This window comes from Heptranchias perlo, chromosome 29, assembly GCF_035084215.1.
Source record: "Heptranchias perlo isolate sHepPer1 chromosome 29, sHepPer1.hap1, whole genome shotgun sequence".
NCBI classification, from domain to species: domain Eukaryota; kingdom Metazoa; phylum Chordata; class Chondrichthyes; order Hexanchiformes; family Hexanchidae; genus Heptranchias; species Heptranchias perlo.
In genome coordinates, this window is record NC_090353.1 from 10,148,290 (window position 1) to 10,176,226 (window position 27,937).

The 27,937-nt window shown below is 40.1% G+C and overlaps 1 protein-coding gene across 1 annotated transcript; it reads left to right on the top strand.

The window, feature by feature from the left end:
* Nucleotides 1-2,290: 2,290 nt before the first annotated feature.
* On the top strand, nt 2,291-27,912 carry LOC137299385 (ELAV-like protein 1). Its single transcript, XM_067968089.1, has 6 exons — nt 2,291-2,435; nt 7,631-7,858; nt 13,571-13,674; nt 15,296-15,449; nt 16,400-16,625; nt 18,834-27,912. The coding sequence occupies exons 2-6, from the start codon at nt 7,648-7,650 to the stop codon at nt 19,159-19,161; spliced, it is 1,023 nt and encodes a 340-aa protein (XP_067824190.1). The 5' UTR covers nt 2,291-2,435; nt 7,631-7,647; the 3' UTR covers nt 19,162-27,912.
* The last annotated feature ends 25 nt before the right edge of the window (nt 27,913-27,937 follow it).

Here is a 27,937-nt window from a genome sequence, read left to right on the forward strand (position 1 = left end):
GTCAAATATGATTTGCCTTTAACAAATCTATGCTGATATTTATGCCCACACTTTTCCAAGTGCCAATTATTTTTGTCCTGGACTATTGTCTCAAAGTTTCCCCACTCACCGACATTAGGCTGACTGGCTTATAGTTGCCAGGTTTATCCCTCTCCCCTTTTTTGAACAGGGGTGTGACATTTGCAATCCTCTAGTCCTCTGGCACTACCCCAATATCTAAGGAGGGATTAGAAGATTGTGGCCAGAGCCTCCACAATTTCTACTCTTACTTCCCCCAGTAACCTAGGATGCATCCCATCAGACCAGATGACTTTTCTACTTTGAGTACTGCAAACCTTTTAAAAGGACCTTTTTTTTCCCTTCCCTATCCAGTAACACTACTACCTCCTCCTTCTCTACTGCAACATTAGAGAGAAGAGGATGCTGCCAGTGAAGACCAATGTGAAGTATTCATTTAGTACCTCAGCTATGCTCCACAAGCTGATCTCTGTTTTTGTCCTTAATCAGCCCCACCCTTCCTTTAGTGTTTTTGGGTTCCTTTTTATATGTTAGACGCTAATCTATTCTCATACTCTCTGCCCCATATTCCCTTTTTTTTAGATCTTCTCTGTATTCAGCCTGGTTCTCTACTGTATTATGAACCTTATATGTGTCACAAGGTCCTGTTTCATTTTAATCTCTATCTTTAGTTATAAAGGCAGCTCTGGATACCCTTCTTTTCCCCCTTGTGGGGATGTGCCTACCCTGCACACAAATCATCATCTCCTTAAAAGGCCTCCCATTGTTCAATTACTGTTTTGCCTACCAATTTCTGATTCCAATCCAGCACAGCAAGATCCCTTTTTAACTCACTGAAATTAGCCCTCCTCCAGTTAAGTATTTTCACATTTGATTGTTCCTTGTCCTTTTCCATAACTATTCTAAACCTAATGATATTATGATCACCATTCCCCAAATGCTCCCCACTGAGACATGCACCACTTCATTCCCCAGAACAAGAACCAGCACTACTTCCTTCCACACTTTAAAAAAAGTTATCTTGTATACATTTCAGGAATTCCTCCCCTTCTTTGCCCTTTACACTGTTACTATCCCAGTTTATATTGGGCTAATTGAAGTCCCCCATTATCACTGCTCTATAGTTTTCACATTTTCTGTAATTTGCTCCTCTATCTCCTTCCCACTATTTGGTGGTCTATAATACACACCCAGTAGCAGAATAGCTCCTCTATTGTTCCTTAATTCTAACCAAATAGATTCTCCTGTCACAAGCTTACATAGGCAATTTCTATTATAAATAGGGACACAGGAATTTATAGTAAAAGTTTACAAGAAGTAGGCACAGTATTTTAAAATACTGGTTAAACAAGAGTAAAAAAAAATCAACACTATCCTAGGAAAGCCTACTACAAATAGGTCAAGAACAAGTAGTATCTAGAAGGAGGCCATTCCTGACATTCTACCCAAACTAAAAAAGTGCACATCAGTAAATTTTTAACTTACCAATTTTGAAATTGGTGTCAATATCTTACAGTCCCACATATTGCAGAAGATTTCTGGTAAGCATCACCACCCAGACACATATCAGTAGCTCCAGAGAGTTCTCCAAGTGATCTTAAAGCACGAACAGCCTCTAACAGGACGGGCAGGACACATTACATACCAGGGACAAGTAACAACAAAATAAAATCTCAAATACACCTGGTTTTAACTTCAATATAAACAAATAAGCTACTCTACAACATCATGAAGTAACTTGAGGTAAGTTAGGCGATATTTCAATTAGGTTCTCAGCATACAGCCATATTAACACTCACCTCAGAGCGAACTACTACCACAAACTAACTACTCCCAACTTCAAAAGAGCCACAAACCCCACTCTAAACAACAATTGGGGTAGCGAAGGAGAAAGCCTCCAAAACCTTGTGATTTTTCAAATAAAACAGTTGGACTATAACCTGGTGGTGTACGATTCCTTACATTGAAACAACGATTGACAAAGAACTCTGGTGCTGAGGACTCGCCCCTCCCCAAATATACCGATATGGGCGTGGACGCCGTGCACAAGATAGCCACACTCGACTGCTCTTTAGACCAATAGTAATGGCGTACAAAGGCTCGATCCCGGCGGGAGGTATGATTGACGTTAATTACAGCCAATAGCGTGATTCCATGGGCGGGATAGCTGTGTGATGGATAGTCGTTTTATCCAATAGAGTAGCGCGGGGCGGTCTTTCGCTCGCTGATGGTGCGCGCGTAGGCGGCTGAGCGCGGGGTTGACTTTGTTTGATTTTAACGGATTTTTTTTTTTCGCGTCTCTTCTCTGCCCGGTTTTCCCCCCCTCCCCCCTCCTCCTCCTCCTCAGCTCGAGTCCCGGAGAAACGCCAGCGCCGCCCGGCACCCTCACCCCGTACCGATTGCGGGGCTCAGACAGAGTAAGTGCAGATTTGTTAGAGAGAAAGAAAATAAAACCCGACATTGAACCGGGAAACAGGCCCAGGCCATGCGGCATTGGGGCCTGCGCTGCCACAAGCTACGCCTCGAGCTTGGAGTGATCTGGTTACCCGTGAGATAGAGGGGTGGCACAGCAGAAGCCGGTAGGAAAGGCCGCGGTGTGGGAGGGGAGGGAAGGCCCGGATTTGTTGGGTTTGAGCGGGAAGAGAGAGATTAAAGTTCGGGGCTTTCTAACAGCGAAAAGGAAGCGGTTCAGCAAATCATAAATCGAGGCCGAGGATGTACGCCGGTGGGGTAGGCCATTTTTTAAAATGCGACGGTTGTAAGATGGAGGCGGTAGGGTAAAGGCTGAGACCTCCGGCGGGCAGGATGTTGAGGTCCCGGCGGCTCCAGTCCCGACCGCTTGGTTTCAATGGGAATAAAAGTGGATGGGGGAGCGCGCCACTGCATCCAACAGAACAATGCGCCCACACCCGGGCCAGCAGCTTTTGTATCCAACACTCAAACATTTCATTGCACAAAGCCCTTTAAACTCATTAAGCACAAAATTAAATCCTAAACCTTAAACATTTAGGGAAAAAATAATCTGAACTGTAACAAACTCCAAATATTTGTAATGCATTTTAAAATGCTAATTAAATATATGCCTCATAATTCCCACGTCCATCAAACAAACTTTAAATTTTCCAACCATTGATTTCCCCCAATATTTTACCTCCCAGCAGTTGGTTATTTCCCAAACTTCCACCTTCAGTAAGGTGCAACTGATCGCAGAGGTTTTACATGCTTGAATGGATATATTGGCACAAATTGTTTACCAAGTAAAGGTAGATGAAGCATGCTTCACCTGTTCCTTGTTCAATCTGATTTTTTTTTTGTTTTTCCCCTTTATCTGCAGTCATCCAGTTCACAAATATAAATGTATATAATAGTGTAATGTTTCAACTACACTTGTTTTTCTTCCAAGTAGCACTTGAGTGCACAATGTCCACGTTTGCACTTTGCTGTTAAAAAGCTGTTTTGAAATGGTGAAATTCCAACTTAATGCTGCACTCATTTTCCACAGTCCAACTCTGGTTGTCTGGTTCAGTGATAGAACTGTCAAAGAATGGTGTTTGGTTTGTATTCATTTCATTTTGGTAAGAACTGAATGCAACAAAGACGTGCATTTGGTATTTGGGCTTCATCACAGTTCTCACAAACTTCTCCAGGGGCTTCCCATACAAATCAATTAGTATGAAGTGCAATGTGCTCATATTGGAAAATGTGGCAGCCATTTTATATACAACAAGATCCCATAAACAGGAATGAGATGAATGACCAATTTACATGACTTTGATAGTGGTGGTTGAGGGTGGAATGTTAGCTAGGCCACTGAGTGAGCCATTGAATCTCAAATGTTCACTTGAACAGTGGATGGGGCCTTCAACTATGCAGCAGTCCTTCAGTACTGCATTGGAGCATCAGCCTAAATTATGTGATCAGATGATCTACTGTATTTTGATAGTTGAATGTTTTCTGGGGACTTGGCTGTAAATTTGATGTGATTTTGACTTTTTCTACTTACTCCTTCTGTTGTCTACAAAATTTTAATTCATTAAACCCAATGGACTTTTTGGATATCTGTAAATTCATTTTAAGAGTGGCTGCTGTGCTGATACCCAAAGCTTGTACTTGGGTCAAATTTCAGAATTTCTGTTGCTTGTTAATGAATATAATGAAGCACACTAAGCTGGAGCAGTGTAGAAATTCTGCCATTTCCACTGGGGGACTTTTTTGTGACTTAGTGCACATAAATTAAATGCACACTGTTTCAGGATCCTGATTCTTTTGCCATTAAAAGGTGCCAGCCATGGCTCAGTTGGTCGTACTCTTGCCTCTGAGTCAGGAGATTGAGTTCAAGTCACATTCCAGAGACTTGAGCACAAAATCTAGGCTGACACTTCAGTGCTGCACTCTCGGAGCTGCCGGCTTTCGGATGAGAAAGACGGCACCGTCTGGTGTCTCAGGTGGATGTAAAAGATCCCATGGCACTATTTTGAAGAAGAGCAGGGGAGTTCTCCCGGTGTCCTGGCCCACATTTATCTCTCAACCAAAATCACAAAAAAAAGGAGTTTATTTCATTGCTGTTTGTAGGAGCTTGCTATGCGCAAATCGGCTGCCACGTTTTCTACATTACAACAGTGACTACACTTCAAAAGTGCTATATAAATTCAAGCCTTTTTTATTAATGCAGTGTTAATCTGGTTGGATGCACACTGGTTTGAAGCACGGATCTTTAGATTCTGGTGGCCAATTCAGTCATTTAAGTGCACACATTAGTGCATTGTTCTAAGCAGACAACTGTAAATCAAAGCCACCAGGGTTAATCATTACACCCCAGGTGTTAAGCCTGAGTGACTGCACCAGCAAGAAAATACACTTTTCCACCTCCTGTTGAGTCCAGGTTTTGAGACAGTTGAAATCACTGAGATGGTGAACAGTGAGCCAGTTAAGTAACGCTTGGTCCCCACGCTAATTTTAGATGGTAAAATCAACTTTGTTGCCTGCTGCTAATGTACCCGTCAAATCAGGGAGCTTCATCGGAAGCATTTTGAACTGTTTAAAATGAGAGTTCTAAATGTTTAGAATGCCAGAGTGTGTTGAATATGCAGTAACCAGCTGGTGTTGCATTCAACAATGCGCTTCACTGACCACTCCAAACACACTTCTCTTTAAAATGCTTGAGGTGTAGGAATCTTTTCACTTGTGCTGATTTGACAGGTAAAGTTGCAGCAAACTGAGTGTACAAAGCCAGGGTCTTGCTTTTGCAGTGTGAAGTTGGCACGGGTGAGAGACTGGAGTCTTTTAAAATGGTTCTCCGTTTAGTGGCTCTGTTCATCATCTTGCTGTTCTCTGTTAAATTAAAAAGAAAAACCTGTAAATCCTGAAATCTGAAATAAAAACAAAATGCTATTTTATAACAAGGGAACATACAATGAGCCATGGTGAGAGAGTTAGGAGGGCTGAATGCTAGGTTTTAATGAATTTTTTTTAAGGTGGAAAAAGAAATGGTGAGGTTTAAGAAGGGAGTACCGAGAGTATGGTTGAGGTAGCTGAAGGCTCTGCTGCCATTTGGATGAAATAGGTGGAGAATGCACAAAAGGCCAACGTCAGAGGATTGGAGGGTGTGGAAGAGGATGTAAGGATGGTAGCGGTTGCAGAGATAGATATAGGGCTGAAGACAAGGATTTTAAATTCAATCTGTTGGGTAGCAGGGTGCCAGTATAGGTCAGAGAGGGCAGCAATGACAGGTGAGTGGGAACAGGATACAGGCAGCTGAGTTTTGAAAAAGTTTGGAGTTCTTTTGGAGGGTGGTGGCTGGGAGCTGGCAGGGAGAACATTAGAGGGCAATTTTTACCAAAACGTTATTTCTGGGATCCTAATGACAAATGGATTTATGGTCTGGATTATTATATAAATTATTATTTTGTTAATTTTCCTCTTCTGAAGCTGCTTTAAAATGTATTTAATTGCACTGTGATTATTTTAAATTTGATCCTAAATTTCCCCAAAGAGAGCACTTGCTTATACCGTCATGTGTCAAAACAAAAACAACAGCATCAAAAATTGGAGCTTCCTCTTCACTTTTGAAATGCGCATATTTCAAATTTTAAAGTAATGTCCTGTACTTCATTGTTCAGTTTTGTGCTAAAAGTAATTTTTGTGGAGATATTTTAAGGATCAGTTTGGCACAGAACTGAAGAGAAATTAAGCTAGTTCAAAATAAATTACTGAAAGGTAAAAGAGTGGGAGGGGAAGGGAGTTGAATGTGAAAGTAATTGGAAGGGCTGGTTAGACGATGGAGTTGTTCTAGTGAGCTTGGACCACCAAGTGGGTCCTGGCCTTTGATCAGTATTTGCATCTTTCATTGGGTGACCCTTCCATTTGGGCAAGTAGAAAAATGAAAGTTTGAGGAGGGAAGGGCTATTAAAAGGATAAATGCTACCCAGCTTTTTGTTGGGCATTCACAGTGGATTAGTTGTGGAAAAGTGAAGAAATCCTTGTTGGGGTGAAGGAGAAAGGGCAGTGGTGGATGGCAGCAGTGATGAACAAAATAAACCAAGACTATATATTTCAGTTCTGGTTTATTTCTCTGGTTATCACTTTTTTTCACTCCCTTTTTCATTTGGTTGTGGTCCAATATCTTTCACCCTCGCATGTATTTGTTGTCAGCTTTGCAGAATGTTTAGATGTAGAGGATGCACAAGGAACTGTGCGATGGGATTTATAAGCCACAAATAGCCTGACCTGGTAATTCTGTTCTAGTAGTGTAATATAAATTCTGTCCCATAGCACTTCAGGTTTTGCATCTACTGGACCTCAGGTAAGTAATTTATATTGTTGAATAGCTGGAGAAAATAATGTAAAGTTTTTTTTCTTGGTACCCTTTTCTGAACTGTAGTTTCGTCTCCATGAAATGTAGACTTTTTTTTAGCAAGATAATATAATGTAGGATAAATAACATTGTTTTCAGAAGGGTTTAGTAGTTTAAAGTGTAGGTCACTAAAGACAATTAAATGTAGCTCACTAAAGAAACTATAAATTACTTTACTATGACATACCACTTGCTAAGAATTTTTTTTATATATGGCTTCCAACAAAAGGATTACTTGGTTTGGCGCTTCTGATCAATTTCCCTTGAATTGTCTGTTGTAAATCGATGCACAAGAGAAAACCAATGTTGTCAGTTGTCTTATTTAGAGGATGTGGCTGGGGAAATTGCACTTAAGCCAATATGTCACGTGTATGATGTGCTTAATTCATAATCTCCAATACCAACAGTGAAGATCCTGTAACCAACAGTACTTCACCCTAGTGTTCTTCAGTTCAAAATGCGCTCTCCAGTTACCAGCTGGGTTTGGAAATCTATAGTTGTGGTGCTGATTATTTTTTCACTGTTCAAATGTTCGTGGTATGCAGATTACATTCTTCTCACCATTACAACTGACTGAAAAAGAAAGTTCTGACATCAGAATAAAATTCCACTCATATTTGATCCAGGGCTTGGTATACATCATTGCATTGTTTGCAGCTCTTCCAGTTCACTGGTATTGTTGGTTCTGGGGATCTTGGTTTATGGGTTGCCTCTTTCCCAGACTATGTGATGTATTTGCATGCTTTATTCTTTTCACAGGTGAGCTCTTTTGTGAAATGTCAAACGATCAATCTTGCTACAGTAACGGTTACCAAGTAGAGCTTGATCTCATGGCTGAGGAATGCAAGGATCATGGGGATGACAATGCAAGAACCAACTTAATTGTCAACTACCTGCCTCAGAACATGACGCAGGATGAGCTGCGAAGCCTTTTTGGAAGCATAGGCGAGGTGGAGTCTGCCAAGCTCATCCGCGACAAGGTCGCAGGTAAGGACCTTTAAGGTAAAGCTGCAGCCATTGCTGCTTTTTTATTCTTAGATAATATTTGTAAGCAAATCTCTGGTAGCCGCTTGGATTAATATTCTTTTCTTCTGAATTTCCTGGAACTTGGAGCCAGTTCCTGGAATATTGCATCAAGCCTGGCCGAATGTGATCCATTTCCCATCTAGTTAAGTGGGAAGTAGCATAAATTGATATGATGCTGCCACTCGCATCTCAAAAACCTGTTTTTTGGGGGATTACCACTGGCTCATTTTCTTGTGGGATATGGTTGCACTTGTAGATGGTAATGAGTTGTAGAATGCAAGTCAACAGACTGGTGCAGTATTGTTTTGTCCGTTATAAACAATTGTTCCTTGTTTCAAGACGGGTGTTGCTGCTGGCAAATGAGTGCTGGAGAGCTCTAAAACAAGTGGGACGGGGAGATGTGTCATCGGTATCTCTGGACAGATAATTCTGTCCAGAGTAAATGATAAACCGTGCATTCATTTTCAGCGCATTGGGATGTGGTATATCTAGTTTACCCAGTTGCCCAGACAAACTGCATCTGCCATATGTGGAGCCCACTATCATTCTACAGTGAAAGATGTACCATTATTTTGGGGGTTCAGTATAGTTGCTGTGCTGTGATAGAGTATTTAAGTACAGGCTATAAAAGCAAGACTGAGAAATAAGTACCTTTAGGTGATACCAAGGTGTGACGAACAAGGGTGCCAAAGTGGCTATTGTGGAATACTCTGCTTTTGCTTATTTCTTCATTTTAAAATGCGGAGGACTTGCACTATTCTATAGATTTCTGCCGATTCAGTAGTTGCATGATTTTGATGCCATTTTTCATTCATGGTAGCTGTCCGTAGGAAGACATCACTTTTAGATGTAGAGGTGAGACTGAATGAGAGAGAATATAAAGTGTTTCGTACAGCGCCTCTTTACTGTGTGATTTTGATTCTTGAATCTTGCAAAATTTTGGAAAATTTCTTTACTGTCAGTTTGGAACTGAGCTGTACACAGCATCAAGAATTTGTTCCTTGATGGTATTAGCAGATCTCAGCAAGGATGGTGGTATGGGTGGTTTCATTGGCCTCAGTATCTCTTTTCCTCTCTCGCTGTTTGGTTTTCAAATGTTTGACTTCATTTACTGGAGAAAAGTTTAATTAATTTTTCCAGTAATTGGAAGTACAATGTAGACAATTTGAAACTTTCAATTTGTAAACCAATTTACTCTTGTTGCAATTCTTATACTGTGGTTAAGGCTTGTTGGTTTTCCATCCTTGGCAATTAGTTAATAAAGGCCTTTATATCTAGAGCCTTGTGGTTCCATTTAGTTAACATTTTTGGATCTATATTAGTAGCTCCTGATTAGTGTGTTGATAACTAAAGCCACTTTTACACTATTGCTGGAAGTTGGACTGGAAACTTATGATGTCTTGAGTACTGCTACCCCCTTTTAAATGCACCTATGTGTTATTGGAGAGCCAATAGATATAGCCCTGTGTTTTCCACAAGTCTGTTTTCTGCTCCATTCAAAGTGGGGTGCCAGTGGCCGTCGAGGTTTGGAGCTTGCCTTAGTTTATATTAGTTGCTATTGATAGTAGGAGCACTGCCATACTGTGCTGAAGGCACATTATCAGTGTAAACATAGCTTTTGCAAGTTCATGGCGTAACCCAGATTAGGTTTTCAGGTTTAAACAGGACTTTTCAGTATTGTAAGCATGTTTCCCCTCCCCTCTCCATTCTCCCTAAAGTTACTCTTCAATAAACATTCTATGTTAGATGGTATCTGTAATGAATACCACCTCACTGAATATTTTGCTAAAATTGGTCAGATACTATGCTAGTGCTTCCAAATAGACTTGTAGAAAGGCAAGATTGTTCCACCTAACAATTCTGGAGTACAAATAACCAACTTTCAAAAGAATACAGAGTATGGAATGGTGGTTAACACATTAGGTGCTTTTTATAGTGCCGCCAACAAAGGGAGATGTGTAAAGCTTCTATGTTCCGACAGCATTGTACACACATGAAAATGTGCATTACGATCCTGTCTTCTGCATAAGGTAGTCAGTTTTAATAATGCAAATCTTGGGTGCTGGATCTGCACATTTGCTGTTTGTGAGGCTGGGTTTAAAAAGCAGTATAACCATGAAAAGCAAAAGCACCTCTAATGCTGTGTACCTTAAAGTACCTTTCAGACTTGGTCCGTTAATCACTAAGGGCAGTTAATTATTTTTATGATGGATGTTGAATTTAGTACCCTGCTTGTTTCTGTCATAGCTACACTATTTCCATCTATCTTCATGTAGCACAGTTATGGTTTATTTAAGGCGGTTTTAATTCTTCAATGGGTATATGTGTTGTTTGGTGTGGTCCTGAAGCATACAGACCTGGAGTCCAAGTTTGATCTCTATCCTGGTGTCAGGGAAGGGAACGATGTTTTGGCTTGCTGTCCATTGACCTCTGCTGAAACTGCGAGTGTGCTCACTGCAAACAGACATGATCAGCCTCATCTGTGATGCTTCTCTTTCTCTTTTTTTATTTCCACCCCTCCCAAAAGACCTCTGATTGCTGGCCAGCCTCAAAATATGAAGAATACATTTTGGGTATGGGGCTAGAATGCCAGCACTGCCTCTACAACTGTGCCACAGGATGAGTAGCCTTTGGGGAGAGGAAAGGGGACAGAATTTTGGGGTGGAATAAGCAATTTTCTGACCTTGTTCTCTGCAATCTACATATTTTATAAGGGTAGCTCCAGTGAAGGAGATTTTTCTCTCTCACTCCTAGATCCATTTGAATCCCTCACCTTTGCTGGTAAGGTGAACTGAAGGCCTCTGCCAGTGTTGTCTTAGAGGTGTGTGGCAATGATCTGGTCTCCCTTTTCAGCAGATGCAGCAGCTTCGTCCCAACATGATTCATAAGGCAGAGAAATGGATACCAAAGCATGCAGGCACTTACCAGCTACGGTGAATTTATCTCCTCCCACCTGTGACACGTCGTGTTAGCTGCCTTCCACTGAGGCTCCAGTGGGAAACAACAATTGGGCTCCTGTATTCCTTGCTTGGGAGGGAGAGAAATTGACCACTCTAATGACCCTAGTGTGCATGTGCAAGTGTCAGATGAAAAGAGGATTGAAAATCAGAGTGGAAAGCCTAGCTGACTTTCTTTCCTTCTCCCGAGGTTGCTGAGGCCAGTTGTAACGCCTCTTTCCTCCCCATCCCAGCGCCTTATCTGACGTTCTCGTAACGGACCCAAGACAACTTAGTCTGTTGTGACGTTCCACCCTGCTTATTTACCCACTCAGCCATTGGTAGGAGCTGTCCAGGATCTGCTACATGCTTTCAATGCAAGAAATTCCAAAGTTATCCAAGTAAATATTTCTTATCCTAACTTTGCTACATCTCCCTTTCAAATGGAAAACAGCATTTGGATGCCTTTACGGTTTTAATCCTTGTGCATCGTGTTAAATTAATTTTAATTTTTAATCTTTAATTTTATTAGGACTTATATGCCCATATGTGAGATGAACAGCATCTGTAATGTATTTGAATTGAAACATGTCTTTGCCTTTTTTAAGCCCATATTTTTAATTTAAATGCAAACATCTATATATGTAAATATTTGCTGTATATAGTGTTGGTACTTAAATGGGACAATAGATTCATGTATAAGTTTGGAGAAATCCTAATCCTGAAACAATTTAATTCTTAACTATCCCACACTAATTTGTAGACATGAAATAATTGGGAACCAATGACAAAAGTCTATGTTTAAAAATGTGCTGGATATTTCACCCAATTGACCATACTTCATATGTGAGCATAGACAGACTGTTGGTGGACTGTTCAACTGTTGGGAGAGGGGAGAACAGGGATCATGGTCAAGTCTGTTCCTGTCATTCCTGATGTTCATTTGGGCAATTTCGGGGGGGTGGGTTTACAGGAAAACAATTAATGTAAACTGTGCCCTCCCCTGGATGGACTAGTGATCGAAGCTGACATGGAGGAGTGTGGGGGGAAGAGGTGCTGTGCTCAGTACCAAACCATGCAGCGCACAAAGCCACTGAGCCTTCTGAGACACTAAGGTAGATTAACTGACCTTTTATAGAATCCACCAGGAGTAATAATAATTATACTAAGCACTTGTATTTATATAGAGCCTTATATCAAAATTTGTGATGTTTGGAGACAATTAATTACTTATTGCTTAGTTTCTTAAAGTGATGGGAAGATGTGCCGATATAGCAAACTTGAATGGTTTTTGAATAAGTTCAGAGCACCTCACCTGTTGCGCTCATTCCTTTTGCCTTTTCCTCAATTTTTGTATGTGCCAAAGTGATTGGTGGTGCTGAGTTCCTATAGTAGATTTCTATGGTGAGGAAGGAAGTTTGAAATAGTGCTGATTGTTTAATTCCAGAAATGTGTAAAGTGTAGTCCCTCATGCTTTCGGTTATTGTACTTCCCAGCCAGTTGTCTTCTGCCCATATTTGCTCCCTGAATAGACTGATGGATATTCCTTTTTGTTACCTTTTGAGTAGTTGTAAGTTTTCTCTTTTTCTGTAGTCACTGTTCCCTTGTTGTCGTGACTCAGTTTGACTGGTGCCTTCATGAAATGATGAGCTTCCATCCCTTTCCTTTTCACATTATGTACCACTTTTTGGCCAGGGGTGGTCTGTTGCAGTATCCATCCAGCATTCTACCAGTGTTACTATGAGCTGGACATTAGGAAATGTAGAATGGGATCCTTAATAACCAAGTGAAAATGGCTCTCAAAATATTTCAGTAGAAGCTAATGGAAAATAAGTTTTAAAAATAATGCCCACATACAGGTATTGTACCCTATTTAGGTAGCACATCTTACCTGAATTGAAATGGCTTTGAATTAAAACTGCTTCCTGTTAGGGCTCTACTTTGTTTTACAGTCATGATGTAATTATCATTCCCATGTGATCTTTACATGAATGAAATTGTTACCTAGTTATATGAGTTTCAGGAAAATACAGTTTGTATGTTTGAGTGTTTTCTTAGTGCCACCTCCTTTCCAGTAAATGTGTCCTCCACAGGATGGACTGGCCAATGCTGCTTTTGTGCCTAGTCGGGTTTATTCTGCAGTTTTTTTTGTTTGGTATGAAATTGGATGACTAGTAATCAGACTTGCCTTCTTCAATCAATATAATGAATTTGGACAACTTGTAGCGTTAAACATATATTGCTGGTTTTGATCACGGTTTCATTTGTATGCTGCACATGTTGGCAAAAGAAAAATTTGCACAGGGGATCTTAAGGGAGCAGGTGGTGCGTTGTCTTTCAACTACTGATCCACGGCCAGGCTGGCTTTTTATAGAAGTTCTGGCATTACATGAGGGAGCTGCTTCATTCTGTTAATGTGACTTTGGTACGTGTGTCAGCTCTGGGTTGAGAGAAACTGGGGCTGGATTTTGGGATGGGGATTTTACGTGCAGAGTGCGCCTTGCAAATATTGACACAAAGTGGAATGGAGAGTTTTTAAGAAATTTATAACTAGCAATACTTTTATTTCTGCACTTGTTTCTGTAAATAGTTACTTTCACTTAATACAGCTGACAAAACTTTGGGTCCTATGCAAATTACAGTGTAAATAGAAACTGGAGTATGAGAAATTAAGAGTTCTCCCTTCTGGGGAGTTAGTAACTGAGATGTTGCTGACCAAACACTTCCTTTTAAATAGGACACAGCCTCGGATATGGTTTTGTGAATTATGTGGACGCCAAAGATGCAGAGAGAGCTATCAACACACTCAATGGTCTGAGGCTGCAGTCAAAAACTATAAAGGTAAGGGTCCTAGTATAATAACATTGTGCATGTTTTGGTATATGTAGAGATTTAAATCTTCCATCTCCTCCTTCCCCCAGCTACCCCCCTTTGAAGTTGTTGACTTGTGTTGTTCCATGGGTGCTTTGTCCTCGGCCTAACCCAGAGGAGTTGAAGTCAGTTATGGTAACCTGCTTCTGCCCTAGTTGGGATCAAATAACTTGGTCAAACACGGTATCTTCCTGGAATGTTTGGCTTCATTCCATGCTGGACAATCTTTCTTCAAGCTTGAATGTTAGGTTGTAGATGTGTTGTACAAAATTTCACCACTGATGAGGTTCAGATCTCATGTTGATTTGGTTGTTTATAAATGAAATTGTTGGTGGGTGTTGAAGCATTAATTTGCAGCAACAGGCTTCCCAGCCTCCCTGCAATAGTGCAGTTGAAGTTTTGATTGGAGGTGAGGTCCTTCCTTGAAGTCAAAGGAAAAACTGGATGCCTAGTCTTCAGATTGCTTTTGTGCACCTCCTTGGAATATACTGTCTGTACCAGCAGACTCAGCACATGTGGGCCCTGGGATCATAAAGGGTATACATTTAGGGAGAAAAGGGGTTGTGTGCTGTACAGCAGGGCATATATCATCGAAACAAGTGAAATGATCTAGAAAGATACTCTCCAGCAAATGTTAACATTGATGATTAAATCAATGATTATGTCTGCAAAGTCCCTACTAGTCAATGTTGTTATCATGTTTATTTAAAGTATTGGTACCAAAACCTATAGAAAATTCCACTTGAAGCGAACATGCTTCAATGTTGCTTGTTTTGTGGTGCTCTTAAGTGATCGCAAATTACTTCCGCCATTACTACTAACACTGGAACCTAGTGTTTTAAAACACAAAATGTGCTCGCCAGATACATTCTAAGTTCAGGATGAAATCTTTCTTTCACAACTGAAGTAGACATACAAGTGATTCACATGCCCAACATTATGCTTTGGTAACGCTAAAGCAAAATACTATGGATGCTGGAAATCTGAAATAAAAACAGAAAATGCTTGAAGGTCAGGCAGCATCTGTGGAGAGAGAAATAGAGTTAATGTTTCAGGTCGATGACCTTTTGTCAGAACTGGAAGAAGTTAGAGATTTAACAGTTTTTAAGCAAGTACAGAGCCAGGGAAAGGGTGTTGGGGAAGGGGAGAAAAGAATAAAGGGTGGAGGACATGAGTGGTTAAATGACAAAAGGGATGATGGTGCACGGTAAAAGGGGGTGTTAATGAGACAAGTAAAGAAACAAACGATAGGTCCAGAGGAGGCATAAATGGTAACATCAGAACCATTACCAGCACCTGCTGTCCAAAAAAAATGGGAGTATTGGTTATGATCTGAAGTATGGAAATTAAGGTTGTAAAATGCCTAATCGAAAGATGAGGTGCTGTCCCATGAGCTTTTGTTGAGCTTTGGAACCGAGGACAAAGAGGTGGAAGTGGGACGGAGAATTAAAATTGGACGCTCAGGGCCACGCTTGCGGACTGAACGGAGATGTTCAGCAAAGCGATCACCCAATCTGCGTTTGGTCTCCCAGTGTAGAGGAGACTTGTGTAAACTGCTAATCCCAGCAATGGACATGATTTTGTTTGAAAGGTTTCATATGCCCGGCCGAGCTCTGATAGCATTAAGGATGCAAACCTGTATGTGAGCGGGCTGCCAAAGACGATGACTCAAAAGGATTTAGAGCAGCTTTTTGGACGCTATGGCCGCATCATTACATCTCGTGTCCTCGTTGACCAAGTCACGGGTGGGTAATTTTTACATTTTCATTAACGATAAAAGGAATACATGTAAATGTGCACATAGGTGATATTTGTAACTTTGGGATATTGTCTCTGAGCTTTTGCCTGGCTGCATAAAAGTGGACCTTTCTAATCTGGTCTAGTGTGCACCTCCATTAATTTGCTTCATCTTAAGTGGTCAAAACATAAAGCTTCTGTGGCTTGCACCTTTCCAACCATCTTTGGGAACTGGGAAGACTGACTAACTTTTTTTGTCTCTTTTTCTCCTCATCCTTCTAAAGGCAGTGGTTCCTCTGGTACTACTGTTTCCCCTGACTGCAGATCAGTTTCCTTATTGTTTAATACATTTTTATATGTTAAGCCATCAAATGTTATTTGTAATGAGTTTATTTGATGGTGCCAACAGCCCAATCACATACACATTCTCTGGGTGGGTTACATTTTTTCAAATTAAGTCACAATCTTCAAAATGCTCATGCTTTGGTTTAGATTTTTTTTCCCCATATCTTCCTAAAGGTGTTGACTGCTTGTTGGAATATGGTTCTACAGTAATTCGTCCAAGATTTATGGCACACCGGTTAAATTCTATATTGCATTCTTGTATGGAATCACAGTGGGACTGGCAATTTATCTGATACTTTTAAACTGGTAAAATAGCAATATTCCATCCAGCAACTTTGACCTATGGTAAATACTGACTGCTTTTATGCTAATTATTTTCCAGGTACTTGTATGGAGTTATTTCCAGTAATTACAGTCACTCTAAATACTACATTTTAAATGTGTTTCTTTTAAGCATCAATAGAATGTAACTCAATGGTAATTTCCAGATCAAATAAACAGGCTGCATTTCATAGACCGATCTTAAATAGATCGCTGGCACACTAGTTGGCTTTTTTCGATTGTTCTTGTCTCGGTAGCGAAACGTTTGCTGGTGATTCTCGTCTGTTTTTAGGTATGTCCAGAGGAGTGGCTTTTATTCGTTTTGACAGGAAATCCGAAGCTGATGAAGCTATTAACAATCTGAACGGGCACAAACCACCTGGTGCTGTTGAGCCAATTACGGTAAAACTTGCAGCCAATCCTAACCAGAAAACAAATGCATCCCTGCTGGCACAGCTATACCATTCACCAGCAAGGCGGTTTCCAGGACCATTGCACCATCAGGCACAGAGATTCAGGTGTGTTACCATCACTCACACAGGTGCTAATTCTGAATTGCTTTTTTATGTCGATGGGGAGGAAGCGAGGAGTAACATGAAAGACCACTTGACGTTTTGTGGATTTCAACCGTCTTTACTTCAAGATTACCTCATACAATGATTCATTCAATACCCAAAAAAATGACTTTAATCCTCCTGGACTACTAGAGGCTGAGGCATTGTTTTGCCACTGTTTCCCTGTTAGAATTTATTGTAGATTCTTTCAGACTTAATCCTGAATTTTGCAACTGGGGCAATTGATGTGTTTGGCCATTCATTATTTAACCTGCTGTTCACTGAGCACCAATTTGGACCTTCATTAACAAATGATTAATTGGATTTTGGTTAATCGTAATGATATATTTCTGTCATTAGCTCTTTGTTCCCTTTGAAAGTGAGTGCTGGAAACAAGATAGGCATATCCAGAAAGGCTGATTCATCTCGGGTCACTTAATACTGCAGTATCTTGTGAGGGAATAGGTGTCCAAATATTTGGACTAGTGGGCCAGATCCATTCTTCACAACTATCAAATGATGTACATACGATTAAATCCATTCTGATTTAGGTGGAATCATCATTCAACACCACTTCAGTCCCCAATATATTTTGTATCTTTTGGAGTTCTGAGACCATGCCATGCCTATCTCCCTCTCTCTTCTCCGCCCCGCCCCCCCCCCACCGCCATTATTTTTACCTGTCTGTTTTGCTTGCCTCTGCAACCATGGAGAAGGGGAGAGGCGACATCATTTGCTACTGAGCCTGGAGCTTGGGGAAGAATGTTGGAGAGTGCTGTATGCTCGGGAAGAGCGGCAGTCTAAGAGTAGCGTCACCTTTTGTGGTGGTGAGGAGAGGGCACTGTTAGATGGCAGCATCCTTGGGCTCAGTGGCCCCGCCTGAGCCTTTAGCGGCTATTTTGGATAGTGTGAGGTAGGTTGACCAAGCCCTAATTCCAACTCTCCCTTTCGCTTCCAACAAGAGCCACATATGAGTAAGGACTGTGAGTACAAAGGGCTCACTTATGGAAAAAAGCAGCTGGCATAATCAGTTAATCTTCCGATGAGGAATTAAAAATACCAAATGGACACAGCGGGTGCAGCAGGCTGACATGCCTACTGCCCCTGGTGACGTTTTACCCTTTCAGCGAGGACATGCCTCAAAAAATCATAATACTGCACGTCCTGACTGGATGGGAGAAAAGAACTAGTTGGGGGGTGTGTGCCAGCCTAGTGTGAATGCTAGCACTGCTGTCTGATAGTTCAGGTCTCCATTGACAGATCAGTTGTTTCTGCTAGCAGTATTTTTTTCTGATTAGGAGCTGCTTGGCAGGCCATTTGAAATTGTGAGGTGGGCTGAATTTGGACTGGAGGTTTGCACCATAAGATTTAGATTTTAAAATGTTTAGAAATGCACTATTTATTCCAAAATTGATGTCATGGTTTTTGATTTGCATTTGGCATTTGAAAGTGCTTTCTTATTTGCCTTGTCAAAAATGTCTGGTGTCAGGAATTTCTGTCTGCTACAAGTCCGCCTCGTCTCTTTGGGTTTGTTCAGATGTTGCCTTTGCAAGGAAGCCTGCAAGAAAATTGCAGGATTTTAGTTTTAGACACTTTCACCAATATTATGTAGCTTCAAATTTTTAGATAGCAGTTTTGATGCTTTTATGTTTGGTGCTTTTGTAGTTCAGATTGCAGGAAAGTGGAGCCCATGAGCCAGTTCCCTGTGTTTACATTGCTAAAGCTGCTCCCTTGTCCCAACGGGTCTAAAAAGCTGTTGCGGTAAGGGAGTTAAACTTGTTTACATGTGGAATGCAGCAGACAGAGGGCAACTTGGTAACCCTTGTTTAGCTGTACTCGTAGTGTAAAAGTGCACGATAAAGAGTTGTGTTGGGCTACAGTGTAAGGCTTTACAATACCATAAAATGCTTCGCGACAGTTTCAAGTGGTAGACTTGTGCTAAGGATGAAGTTTGTTAATGTCTGCATTGGTCTATAAATGTGTATGGATCAGTTGTTCTAAGATTAAATCACTGGCTTAACATCATTAGTGTCCCTTCTCCCCAGTAGTGAGATTTTTATTGTCTTTTTATTTTTTGGAAGGGGGGGTTTTTACTAATTTCTATTTGTTTTTGTCACTTTTGAAGCCTTTGGCACCGACTTCTTGAGTTAATTTTCTTTGTTTGTTTGTTAGGTTTTCGCCGATGAGTGTTGACAATATGAGTAGTTTGTCGGGTGTGAACGTTGGTGGTCACAATCCATCTGGCTGGTGCATCTTCATCTACAACCTGGGCCAAGACGCAGATGAGGGGATCCTGTGGCAGATGTTTGGCCCATTCGGAGCCGTGACCAATGTCAAAGTTATACGCGACTTCAACACCAACAAATGCAAAGGGTTCGGCTTTGTAACCATGACAAACTATGAGGAGGCTGCCATGGCCATTGCTAGCCTGAATGGCTATCGCCTCGGAGACAAAATCCTCCAGGTCTCCTTCAAAACCAGCAAGTCACACAAGGCGTAATTTAAAGCTTGTGCGCGTTTGTAAGCATTTGATTAGAAATACACTGCTGAAAGGTGAATAAGTCCACTAGTGTAAAACAACTCTTATTGTTGTGACAGAAGTGTTTTGTCTACCATTCTAGAAGAATAAGTGAAAAGGATTTTTTTTATATTACTAGTACTCTGGGATGCAACTAACATGAAATGTTCAAATGTTTGATACCTTTCCTTCCATATTTCCCTCCTTTCTTCCCATCCACCCAAAAAAGGAGGGCAAAATGCTGAACCATATAGTAGTTCTCTGGATTTGGAATAATATCGCTTTAAATTGCAATAGTCATTCCATTTTAATATAACCAGTTGTGTAACTGGCAGCTCTTGGTTCAAACCTACTTACGTTTGGGAAAGCAATTTCATAATGCACTACTTGTTAGCACAGGCTTCACTCATTAGTAAACCTTTTTGAATTAAAATATGCTTGATTTATGCCCATAAAATTAATATGTTTAGTATTAAGTTCATCCAGACTCTTGAGCCATGGTTGTGATTTACATTTTACTGTAGATAGTGTAAATGGCGCCTTCTTTGTCCTCCGTTCTCATGAAATATGGTAGTAGGTGCAAAACTTTTTCAAATTTTAATTCCTGACAAAAGTATAACTGTGAGCCAATCGTTTTCAATAATGAAGCATTTACAGTATACAGTACAAGAATGGAGCAGGTGGCTTTAACACATTTGCCAAATTTCTATGTGAAAGGAGCATGTCGGTTGGGAAGTTATGATGTATTACAGGATTAATTCTACTTGTAATATCATCCTGGAGGTTCAAAGCTTTGAACGTATGTAGGTTTGTTGCACCCCATCTAGTGAACTCCATTGCATTTCTTTTTTTTAAAAAAAAAACTTTTTTGTTTTTTGCATAATTGACACGCTAAGCTGGGATAATGCATCAGAATAGAAAGTACTTAATGTTTTTTTTCATGCAGGTTAGCTGTCGACACAAAGCTTTGTTAAAATAGATTTAAAGAAGACTAATCTAAAAGTTTTTTCAAACTGCCTTTGAACTTCGTTAATGTTCTGTTATTATATAATTTCTTTTCATTTTGTTTCCTTTGTTTTGTTTGACTTGATTTTACTTTTGCATTTATGATCATTAAATTTGTTTTGTTTTGCTCCAATTTTGTTTTGTTTTTGTTTTTTTTTCAGTTTTAAAGTTCATTTGCTGTTTAGCGCTTCAAATTTTTATTTTACAATTTGGGGTAGGAATTGAGGGGCCAGTGTGCAGACAGGCACCTGATCTTTAGGTACCCTGCCAAAGAGTTTTACACCTTATGCTGAAGTGGGCTTCACAGAGCATCTATTTTTATAAACAAACTTTTTACAGGAGTGCTAGCAGGGGATTTTGAGTGGAAAGTTTTGTATGCCAACTGGTGAGCTTTTAAATAAATTAACCAGACGAACCTTCAGTAGACAGATAGCTGTAGCCGGCTTTTAAATCTTTGTCAGAATTAAATGCAGACACAAATCCACTGGTCCTGTTTGAGTGAGGGCAGGTTGCATGGAGGGAAGAGAAATTTTATTGCTTATGTTAGCACATGATTATGGATAGTGCTAAGAAGTGGTTTGGAGAAGCTAAACTTCTTAAACCCACAGTAAACGCACAGTCAGGCTTAGTCTCAAACCTTTGGCAAAGGGAACTGACACCAAATGTAGCATTGCTTTTAACCTTTATCTTTGTGCCAAACACACTGGTGTGTTTAAACACCAGAATGGAATTTTTGAGTATTATTTCTTCAATTTATACAGGAAAGAAGTTAGGGTATCTCAAAATATTGATAATTAAACTGTTGTGGACTTTCAGCTGAGCTCCTTTTCTCATCCCCCAGCTCCCTAGTACTTCAAAACTCCTGGAGGAAGGAGCTGTGGAAAAACACACTTAATTTTTCATGTGCAAATATAATTTGGACCTTTACAAATTGTAGGGAAGGTACTACAATTTCTGGGAGCTGAGGGCAGTCAGGCATCAGATTAATAGAGACTGATTTATGGTTCTCTGATTTCTCATTGCAGGCCCTTTTCCTCCTAACTTTGCCCAGTACGTTGCAGTCTCCAGTACTAGATGCAGTTCACTCTTATTCAGATAACAAGCTGATGACAGTGACATTTCAGATTTTGCTTTAATGCTATTGCCTGAATATCAATTACATTGTGGTAGAAAATAGAAGGACTGTTTTCCACACCACGAGTAACGTTTGAGAAGTAATTTGTATCTGAAGTAATTAAGAATAGTTTGCTGGAGGAGAATAACAAAGCAGTTGGATTGTCTTTGTGCATGTATGTAGACTGCCACCACAATCTGCCTTTTTAAATTTGGTTCAGAGCTAATTATTCACTAGTGCAAACTGATTTACTATTCAGCCAACTAAATGCCTGCAGTTACTCAACCATATTCAGCAAGGGAACCCAGTTGTGAAGAGAGAATCTGGCTGACAGTTTGTGCATTTGTTTGAGAGCATACATTTTCTGGCGAGATCAGGTTTAGTTTGTAAGAAGAATGATTTTGGCTAGGCCTTTGTAATACTCTGCACTATACCTCTTTGCCACAAAGATATGTGGCAAAAGTTGCTTTTGGCATATGTGTGTGGTTGAAGTGATAAAGCTTTTGATACCTGAAATGTTTTCATGGATTTCTAGGCCAATTTGCCTGTAATGACAAGTCAATAATTATACTCACTGACAAGTGAGTGGTCAACAATTAATTTCTTTTGTGTGGCTTGAGGACTGATGGTGAATTACTGGTTGGACACGAGTTATAATCGTTGCTCCATGTCCTCCAATCTGACACACTTGAGAGCTCAGTACAGCCTGGCCTTAAATCAAATGGATTTAACTTGCATCTATCTTCATCCATAATTCACACACCCTGTTTATTTACTGCACAGCATCTGGTGAATATGAATTGGCTTCTGGCTAATGCCATGTTAGCTTCTAAGATGTGACGTTATGAAAACCAACTCCGCTGCACTTTTTTTCAAAAATATAAACTGAATTAGATACAGCTCTAGCTGCAGTTAAAGGATATCCGACACAGCCGCAGCTAGTCACCCTCTGGGCTATACTGTCTTGTTTTGTGCCCACAGTTTTGTTATGTTTGGGAGGGGTGGGGGGAAGCATTGATGCTTTATCCCAATAGGACACTAAATTATTTTCCATATTTAAAGCAAAAACAAGTGAAGTTAAACTGAAGAACTAGACCCTGGGGTGCATCTCCTGATAGTGGTTCATAACAGATCAGTTGTCTTTTTGTAAAAGGGTATGATTCACTATTTTAATTTTGCTTACGAGCCACATTGATTCCTGGATTATATCAATTTGCAGGGATATCTATATGCGTCAGCACTCCTAATTTATTACTGTTCTAACTGGTTATTCCAATGTTGCAAAGCCTCTATAGTTATCTGTACCACTTACACTGTGATTACAGGATAACAAAGTAAAAGTGTAGCTGTAAAGGGTTTTTCTCTGGCTTAGAAATCTTTACAGTCTTTTTTTGATAATTCTCCTCTCTATCAGTACTTGAATTCCCAAAATAGTTGGACAGATATGCAGCACAGGACAGGTTAGTTTATCAACAACACTGCTGCACTTAATTCCATATTTCTTTTTTTCCCCCTCCATCCCCCATTGTACATCTTTTACCTAAGGTAAGATTTCAGGATGCGCTTTGCTCCTCCTTAATGCTGCAAAAATTTGTTCCCTGCCATGTATTTTCTTTGTCTTCTCTTCCCCCCGCCCAAAGAAAAAAGCATGCTTCCAGTGTGAACATAATTTATTCTAATGTTCAACCATAAAGCATGTGACATGGAGAAATGATGGTTTCTTGTACTTAATTAGTGACATAATCAGAAGGACAAGGGTGATGTCTGAGCTACCTTGGACCAATTGAAATGATTCCCTTCACTATTCATGGCACTTTTCTAGATTGGTTCTCTCCAAACTGTTTTGTGCTATTATTGATTCTTAGGGAAGTGCTGTAAAATATGTTTTGAGGAGCCACAATTTATAGTCAATCTTCCTCTGTTTTGCACCCATACATTAGCCACAAATGACTGCTAATCCCCCACTATAATATAGCTCTGATTCCCAATGTTATAATTAGGCATCAATGATTTAGGTTCAAACACTTGGACTGGGGTCCTTAAGATATATGTTAATGAATGCAACTGTACCAGTAAAGTTGGGTTAGTGACAGCTGAATGTTACCACTTGCAGATTAACCGATTGGCTTGGATAACCAGGCTGTCTTGACAGAATCTGTGAAAACACAGCTTCAAATTGCTGGATTCCTTGTGGTAATTCCTAGTTGTAATCTGGTGTAAAAGAACTGCACCAAAGCTGAGGAATGTTGGTAAAGTCATGCTGCCAGTTGGATCTATAATGCTACTCACGTGTGTTCTGGAGTTCAATTCCTCCAGGTTGCCCATTTGAAGATTAGGCTGGTCACCTCTAAGGCAAATGCTTCGTTAAATTTTCAACTCTCAGACGCCCCCACCCCTACACAAAAGCGAATGTGTAGGTCATGTCAGTATTGTTCATGTTTATAAAATACTCAATTTGAAAACTAGTTACTGAATTTTAGGGATTTGTTTTGGAAAAGGACAGGCTGAAAACCGTGCAGACCTCAAAATTAGAATGCTGCTTGGAAACTGAAGCAGTCTGTAATTATTTAGTTCACTGCATCCTTACATGTTGTTAGGGCATTAAGTCTGTTTCCAGTTGTCAGGAAGTTTAACTGGGGGGTGCAATCAAAGTAACATTGGTCTTGGATGGTATCAGTTTGACTATTGTTTCTAGATCTCTGAATTCCAGTGAACAGCCCTTCAGGTTTATTTGCATCTGCAGTACGTCCTGTGTGGGATAGTTTTCCACTTTCTTTACCATGTTCGAGATCTAAACTAGGTTACATTTGTTACTTTCAGCAATGTGGGGAGATAGTTATCAAGTTCTTACTTCATCAAGGGGCTTGTTATAGATCAGTCAGCAGCCCAGCGAATTTATCCAATGAGTAGCTGAGCCATACAGATGAGGAAGGCGCCTGGTCTGTGCTGAATTAGCTGGTCTCAGCCAGGGCAATGGTTGGTGCACAACAATTGGCCTTGGCGCTCGAGTTAGGGAAAATCAGGCGTGGTTCCCACTCCTGGTCCCAATGCAGAAGCCCCTGCTGGAAGTGGATGTTAGATGAAGATAGGATTGTACTTGGCTATGATGATCCTTTCTCTGCCTTTGCCCCCCCCCCCCCCCCCCCCCAAGTAAAATAGCCCACTGATAAGGCTCACATGAGTAATGGCCACTTAGGGAAGTTACTGGAAGACACACACCATATCAGTAAGGCTTCAACTCCTTCAGGAAAGGAGGGTTGTAAAACTGGCATGGAAAAAAAGAGACTACTTCTGACCCAGTTATTAGGCAGATTTTATTAGAGCAGTTGGATAGTGCTCAGTGGCTTTTGCTGTACTAGTGGTATGAATTATTTTTATCCCCCTTGAAGAATCTAGCCACCCATTCTGAAACGTAACTTTTTTTTAGCATTTCAAATAAATCAATTTATATCTTAAAGTAAAGCTGTTTAGTCTGCAATAGATGTCATTTTTGATAAGTTTTCAGTTTGGTTGTATTTTCAAATTCTAACTCCATCTTAACTGTCAAATGTACTTGTTCCATGCTGTGATGTGTAACATGCTTTTGGCGGAAACAAAAAAGGAAAGCATTAATGGAGGTGTTCTTTGTTCCCTGTTATCCTGAGGAAATAGTGGTTGGTTGGTTTTGCATTTCATTATCTGGGTGCCTGTTAAAACATGTATGAAGACAGTCTTTTTATATAAAGAGACCAGCTGTCTAAAGTCACTGCTTTGTGCACTCAACATTTGATGGATTTAAACCTGTGTTGAGTTGTTATCGAAGAACAATCTGAATTTGCCACAAAGGGTAGTGATTGAAAAGGGTATTAATTTGAGAGCTTGGGAAGGAGGAGGGAAGGGAGAGAGCCTGGCCCATGTACAAAGGGAAGTTCTTCCTGGTCCCAAAATGAAATAAATGGGTGTTGGCCTACCTGAATTCTTTGTTTTTTAATGTACCTTGGAGTGATAGATTTTTTTAACAAGGGGAAGGTATATAGAGGTGGATATCAAGCCGGGCCTGTAATTATTAACAGCTAGTTTTTTGAAAAGAACAATAACAGTAGATGTTAGATCCCCAACCAAGCAGCTGGAATGGAGACAGGACCAGTGGATATTAAAAGCCTCCAATAGCTAAAGTGGAGGCAGTGCCAGTAGATCTTTGTAATCCTTCTCCCCAACACCCACAAAAAGGAAAAGAAAGGCAGTAAAGGCTTCACATGCCCACCACACTAATATTGGGAATGAAAACGGGACCAAGTGATAGTTATTAGCACCACCCCAAGAAATAACGCAGAGAGTCAGAGACAGGCTGAGGTGATGTATGCAGTTTCCTGACCAACTAGCTAGATTGGCAGCAGCGCTGGGCCTTTCATTTATTTTGGTTGCCTCATTTTAAAAAAAAAAAATTTATATATTAAATATTACTGTGACCAAAAGTATGGATATTCAGTCGTAGTGTTATCTACAGAATACTTTTAGATTTGATGTTGTCTCAACTAGTTTTTGTTCTCTGGGTTGTGCTTGTATAGCTGTTAATGGGAGTCTCAGAATGATATGATGTAGAATGCAGTAGGCATCATGCACTTACTTGAATCCAACACCTGGAGTCAACAGAAATGCAGCAACCTGTTTGTTCAATGCCTTTTTATTTATGTGTGTGTGTAATTTGTGCACACACACAAAACTTCTTGAAGTCAAAATTCAAACTGAACATCAGTTCTAACCCCATGACCTGCTGAAGGTACAAGGTGTTAAATGCTGCAAAAATTGTTTCTTATACAATCCTTGTATCTCCAACAGGTATAAATGCTTTGTATTCACTGTAGAAGGTGCCCAGTTTAGTTTGTGGTTTATTTTGAACTGCCTTTTTCATGAAGGATCTCTTAAATTTCAAACATACCTCTTTTTTATAGAGGAAACAAACAGCACTTTAAAAGAGTATTCCTTTAACAGCTTTGAATATCTGTGTTCCCCCTTTTAATGTGCACAATGATACACTAATGTCCAGTCTTGTGACGTTTGTTCTAAATGACGGTTAAGGTTAGGCAAAGTTGACTTGTAATTTCCTTATCCTAAATACTTTAAATCATTGACATTTGTGGCACAGTGATCTCATCTGGGGAATGTGTTCATTTGGGCACTACTTTTTGTTTTGCTTTGCTACTATATTTTATTAAATTGTTGAAGCTGAAGAAGAATGGAGGTGCAGTGTAGTGTAACTAATTGGATAAGGGGATGTATTTCAATTTGAGGGGTAGGTGGATTTTCTAGCTGAAACACCAGAAATGCAACAGGGCCTGGACTTCAAAGGATGAACCTTAATTTACCATTTTGGTCAACTGCCAAACTTCTGTAAAATACATATGATGGTCGACAGTTTAGCTTTTGTTTTGCACTAATATTCAGTTCTAGATTATAGCTGTTTACAGACAACTTTGTTTTTTGTAGAAACAGCACATAGGGTGCTCAAATTAACTTTTTTTTTACAAGAAACCTGTTTGAGAAGTCTGAATGATTACACTGAAGTTGCAAAAAAAAACCACCTAGCCCATTTTTATAGTTTCGGATTGAATTCTGAACGTATTGGTTGAGTTAAAATTAACCACACTAATTTATGCTTTGCCTTAACCGGTACATGTGTGGTACAGTACCATGAGTTCTGATGCATGCATTGGCATGTGCGACGGGGCAAGAAGACAAATGGGGATTTGAATCTCGCTGTTTACAGCCTGATTCAGATGCATGTACACCTTTGACAGTTTTTAAATTGGCCCCCAAGTGTTTTGCACCCAATGGACATGGGGATAAATTTGCACTGTTCAGATGGTTACTTTTGAACTTGAGCCAAGTTACAAACCGGACTGAAATGCTGTAATGTAAATGAGGCTAAAATCTGAAAGGATTACTTTTAAGAATCTTCAGAAGTGTTAAGGTGGCACAAATATTCATGCTGAATCTGCTGTACCTTAGTACAGCTTGAACAAAAGCTCTGGAGCTGGACAGTACAAGCATGGTGGGAGATTCCATAATTTAGTACCCTAATATACATGACATCAGACCATGTGATAGCCACTGCAAGTAGAAGTACCTTGTATCTGATAATGCTACTAACGTGAATATTCAGCACCACAAGTACTGAAAAACGGAGTCGTTCCAGAGTGAGACTGCAAGAAGCACAACAGAACTGGGAATGTTCCGGGGATTGGAAAAGTGGTACAAAAGAGATTGGATATTTGTCCGGAGTACCCTGGGAAATCACAGTCATCAGTTTTGAGATGTAGCCAAAAGGAAGGGGAGGGTGTAATGTATTTTAAAGTTGTATGTTACATTTATTTCCTTTTTTTTGAAGAGTTAAGTATTGCATGGCAGCTAGTAGGAGTTATTTTTCATTAATGCAGTACAAGGTATAGTTCCCGGCAAGGTAGATGTGCCTGGGCTTGATGTGTACTGTGAGTTGGTGGATGTAAATGTTTAAATACTGTTGCTTTATTTTAGTTTGCTACGAAGCCAGAAGGCTGTTTTAAGTTATTAAACATTTTTGTACTTAATTTATTTTCTCACCAATATTAAATTATGTTTGATTCTGTTTTAAAAGACGAGTCTGACTGAACTCTTGATTTG